Source organism: Montipora capricornis, chromosome 7 (assembly GCF_036669925.1).
Source record: "Montipora capricornis isolate CH-2021 chromosome 7, ASM3666992v2, whole genome shotgun sequence".
In the NCBI taxonomy this organism is placed as follows: Eukaryota; Metazoa; Cnidaria; class Anthozoa; order Scleractinia; family Acroporidae; genus Montipora; species Montipora capricornis.
In genome coordinates, this window is record NC_090889.1 from 21,194,283 (window position 1) to 21,199,066 (window position 4,784).

General features: G+C 40.9%; 1 protein-coding gene across 1 annotated transcript in view; it reads left to right on the forward strand.

Moving 5' to 3' along the window:
- Positions 1–3,989, forward strand: part of LOC138057767 (uncharacterized) — a 3,997-nt gene extending 8 nt beyond the window's left edge. The window contains exons 1-3 of the mRNA XM_068903702.1: positions 1–58; positions 2,538–3,191; positions 3,673–3,989. The exon at positions 1–58 is cut by the window's left edge and continues 8 nt beyond it. Coding sequence (XP_068759803.1) covers positions 2,660–3,191; positions 3,673–3,878 — 738 coding nt within the window. The 5' untranslated portion in view covers positions 1–58; positions 2,538–2,659 and the 3' untranslated portion in view covers positions 3,879–3,989. The remainder of the gene's footprint in view (positions 59–2,537; positions 3,192–3,672) is intronic.
- The last annotated feature ends 795 nt before the right edge of the window (positions 3,990–4,784 follow it).

The window sequence follows — 4,784 nt, forward strand, 5'->3', positions numbered from 1 at the left end:
TTGTTATACGTTGTAGCAGCGTTGTTCGCTGTGGCGGTGTGCTTCAAACCGGCTGAAGGTATGGACGATAGTATATAGCCGAGAAATAGGTCTTCTTCATTGTCAGTCTTTTTCATTAACTTTAAAAAGAAGCTTTTATTGTTCCATAAAGCAGGATCTTTCTCTGTAGACTTGGGTCATTGTCATAAAATCGTCACTAGTTTCAAATCAGTCTTTGAAGAAATCAGCACTGACTATTGGAAGTGCATGTAATTTCAGTTATCTATGAAAATTTGAACTCGATGTAAGAGCTGGGTACTATCATGTTGCGAAGGATTTATAGGTCTTCTTCTATTAACATAACCTTTAAAAGACACCGATGAAACTTTCTTACAGAATGTTTGCCTCATTTGACAAAAGCACGTCTTTTTCAAATCAGTTACCGGCATTTAAGAAATCAGCACTAATTTATATTAGAAGTACATTGTGTAATTATTAAGTTATCTATGAAATTTTGAACCCAATGTAAGAGATAATCTCTGCGCAATTTATGTTCAGAAACGCAAAACTTTCTGATTGTAAAACCGCAAAAGCGGGGAGGTTAGCTTAGCTTACTAAGTTTTCTTCGATTTTGAAGTCCATTTGTGTAACGGTGTATATAGACAGAAGTCTTGTTCTTGGACGATGCCAACTGGCTTAACCCCATCCCAGTCGGGATTCTTAACAATTGTCAGTTGTTTTTTGTTCTGCTGGGGATTTTAGGACACCATTTTCATGCCCAAATAGGGACACAGATAAGAACGCAGCTGCATGTGCGGGAAAATGCACGATCCGCGTTACGTTCAAATATAGATATTTCTTAACTAAAAAAACCCCAAACCCCAGAGTTAAAGGCTTCAAATGTCATGAACTTTTGATATAAATTAATTAAAGGAGTTTGATACTCGATTGCCTGACAAGTTTCTTTTGACTGAGCTGAGTGGCGCAAATGGTGATCCCGCATTACAACTGAAGACCACTGTATTGCAAGTCCGGAGATAATCCATTATGCGCTTCATGCTACATACAGTCTGACTGATTATTATGCTTGGCAAGGCATTGGTTTAGGAAAGGAAAGAAACTTTATTTAAGTGTCTAGTCGTTCTAGCGCTGGAGCGCTAATTGGGGACACTGTAAACTGAAATTAATGAAAGTAAGTCAAGTCAAATCAAGTCAAATGTTGGTTTTTGAGCAAGCTCCGTTTGCTGGGATACAGATAATACTCCATCTGTTTGGGATATTTTGGCCAAGCCCTGATGGGATAGGTCGTTTATTGAAAATCAGCATGATATCCTAGGAAATACCCAAATATAGAAGACATGATCCCAGCTACGGTGAAGGCATACCCGCCATCCGCAAGAAACTAAAAATAGGGATGGGGAGAGGGGAAAATTCATTTGACTCTCTTGAATCAGCCTCCGCCTAACTTGCGCACATGGTCAAAGATCTACGGAAATTCTCGGATGACAGGAATGCCCAAACTGCAACGTGGGAAATAACTAAACTAAGCATGTCACATTCAGCATAAATCCATTTATTTCCTCTGGGCAATATATTTCTTTTTGAAAACGATACCACACACAGTAGGCAACTTTCACGAATGCGTCATTTGACTACAACTACCAGAATTCAAATCACCCTCTAATAGTTAAGTCTGTTGAAATATCAGTGGTACACGGCCAACGTTTGCAAAAACATAACCCTTCCTTGTACTTGTACATATTCATTGCCATGACATTGACATCTTAAATTCCCACGACTTGCTCTCGTCTGAACTTGTAGCTCAGTCGGTAGAGCAGCGGTGATCTAATCCGAAGGTCGTGGGTTCAATTCCCATCCTGGTCAAAGTTTTTCTCTGTCTTTGTGTGGGCCCATTTCCATTAGTACGGCTAACGCTTACATGGTTCATATGGGAAGAAAACTGGCGCTTCACATCACCGTCTAATGGTTGAGTCTGTTGAAATATAAAAGCTACACGGCCAACGTTTGCAAAAACGGAAGCCTTCCTTGTACAAGAATTCAGTTTGCTTTGCTTTTCTTATTTAAAATTTGTATTCCCAGTCGGGTAAAAAGAAAAATAGCTATAATAAGCATGAGACAAGCAAAACGTAAAGGATTTTATGCACTTGTAGTCAAATGGCATCATCATACAAATGTCCTATTTATTGGGGTCGTGTCCTACCTCATTGAATGGGCTTCAGGATTGGCCAAAAGAACAATAGAACGAACAAAGGTAACAATGGGTTTAGCAGAGAAAACAATAGGAGGTACGACATTATACAGCCAATGAAATATAGTGTTGAACAATAGGTACGACCCTACCCATTAATTGAGCACTTTAATTACATTTTGTCTGTCTTTTGGGGTTTTCGCTCTGATCTGCGTTGCAGCAATGTATGACATTTTCCGTGCAACTGAAAAAACTCCGAATCTTTTGCCATAAATTACCATATTGTTTGACGAAGTTGGTTTAGCATGAGCTATTGATAATCGACGGAAACTTGTTCTTTAAAATGCAGGAGAGTACAGAGTGACTTTGGTGATATACAGTGGTGTTCCTGATCCTGTTTGGACGGTTGACTATGGTCATAGGAGCTTTCAGATGGTATAAAAGTATCTGCAGGAGGCCAGAGATCTTGGCATGTCCTACCGGCATGAGCACATGCCCGCCACTCTTGGGTACAAAGGCTTCCTAGTGCATGAGTCGGATGCCAAGGAAGCAGAATTGATCGTAGGCAAGGAAACGATGGAGCTGCAAAATCTACTGCTTAAAACCATGCCAAAAGGGCTGATACCCGATGACTTAGTCCCGAAGATTGAGCAAGGGATTCGATTGGTAGATGTGCCTCGACAGGCTAAAGAAGCTTTGCTCCAAGAAGGGTTGCAGGCTCCAGTCGCAGGTTATGCTCCAAAACTTAACCTGCGTCGTTGGAACGACTACTCTTTGGTCCGAATAAACAACAACTGTTACAACTATGCAAACGACAAAATTACCAACAGCTTTGCACAGCCTGGTACTGCAAGTGGTCATCCTTATGAAAGTCTCACTCCAGAGGAGCTTCTTCGGGCTTCCGAAAGCGATGGTTTACTGAAATTGAACGTTGGACCAGACGATCCGGTCCCCGCAGCACCAAAACAACCTAACTGCCTAGTGGCACTCTTTGTTGACCCTGGTTAGAGGAGACTTGTTTCTTTTAAAGCAATCAATACATATAGTAAAGAATATCATGAGAGCTGCAGGTTTAGTTTAGATTTAGATTTAATTTGGGTGATAAGTCATGCATTGTGCGAGAAAAAAACGGCGGAGCAATATCGCGTTCATTGATTTTATCGCTTCGGGTCAAGAATGTCTCAAGATGAGTCTTGGATACAGCTTTACTGATGCACAAAATTGTTTTGCGTAATTCAAACCAAGAAATCCGATGCAAAATCGAGAAAAGGGAAATTTCCGATTCTTGCCGCGGCCCTGCGCTGCGCTGCATCCACAGAACAGCTAATTATAATATCATGGTTCACTTTTACCCCCACCAAGCATTCGTGGCGGCAGACCACTGAAATTATTCTCGCATTCAATTAAGGAACCGTGAGTGCTTTTAGCCCATAGTTTTGTATTTCAATTGCTATTCTCAAACTGTATTTTATTTTGCTGCTTAGGTAACGATTTTCATTGGTATCGCTTGGATAACAACGGCCTCTGGTCCCAAAAGCCTGGACAAGGTAATGCCACCAACCTTGATGGAAATGGAAATTTGATTCACGATCCAAGAAAAGCTGCCAATTTTCCGAATTTCGATTACAAGTTTGTTTCCTTTATGGAGATTTTTACGAATATAATAGATGGTCCTAGAGGCCCACATTAAGCAAAGGATCTTCCTTATCCTGAACGAGCTTTGATTACTGAAGGCCAGATTTATACTAGATCTTTTTAGTCAAATACCACAGCTTGTTATAAGCTTTGTAGTGCGAGTCAGTCAAATAAACAGTACATAACACTTATCTTATTTGCCTGTTAATTTGCAGTATTGCTTTAATCCTTTCACTGGGTCACCTTTTTAATCCACTAGCTCCTCGTTTTTTGGAAGAGGTTTCCCCTTTTTTGTGTTTTTGTTTTGGTAACACCAGTCTTTGCTTAAACCAGTATTATAATTATATGTCAGGCACGAAGGAAAGGAAGCTGAAAAAACCACTTGCATTTCAACCACGTGGTTTGAGTCTCGGAGGGGTGCCTGAGCTCTTAAAGTGCATTTGAAGATATTTTGGGTCCTACGTGCCAGTGGTTACACGTATCTTCGAGATGTTAGCTATAGACGAAGTGAATAAAATATAGAATTCGAGCAGTTATGCACTAATCTCTAATCTGTGTAAGCGATGTAAACGAAATGCGTCCACTTGGAGTATGGATGAACGTGGAGGTCAGTTGCTGTGGAGTCAGGTGTTGCAGCGAGACCGACCACGTGCACACGGGAACGTACCGCGGTCCTCATCAGCTGTAGTCGGGTTAGTCAGGGTACTTCTGACTAGAATTCGAAAGTCACCGGCGCAAGTTTCGATAAGGTCGATATGCTACAGGATGCGATTTGCAGGGATTGAAAAATAGCAGTAGTGTTGGGATCATCCCCCAGTGGTTGGAAATTCCGTGAGATCTGTTGGCTGAATTAGCCGGTTTGATCTATTGCTTATTTTCCCGTGAAACTTGGTTTAAAAATAGACACTTTTTCTGACGCTGATTGTGACAAACCTGATACCAAATCCTTACTCTTGGGTAA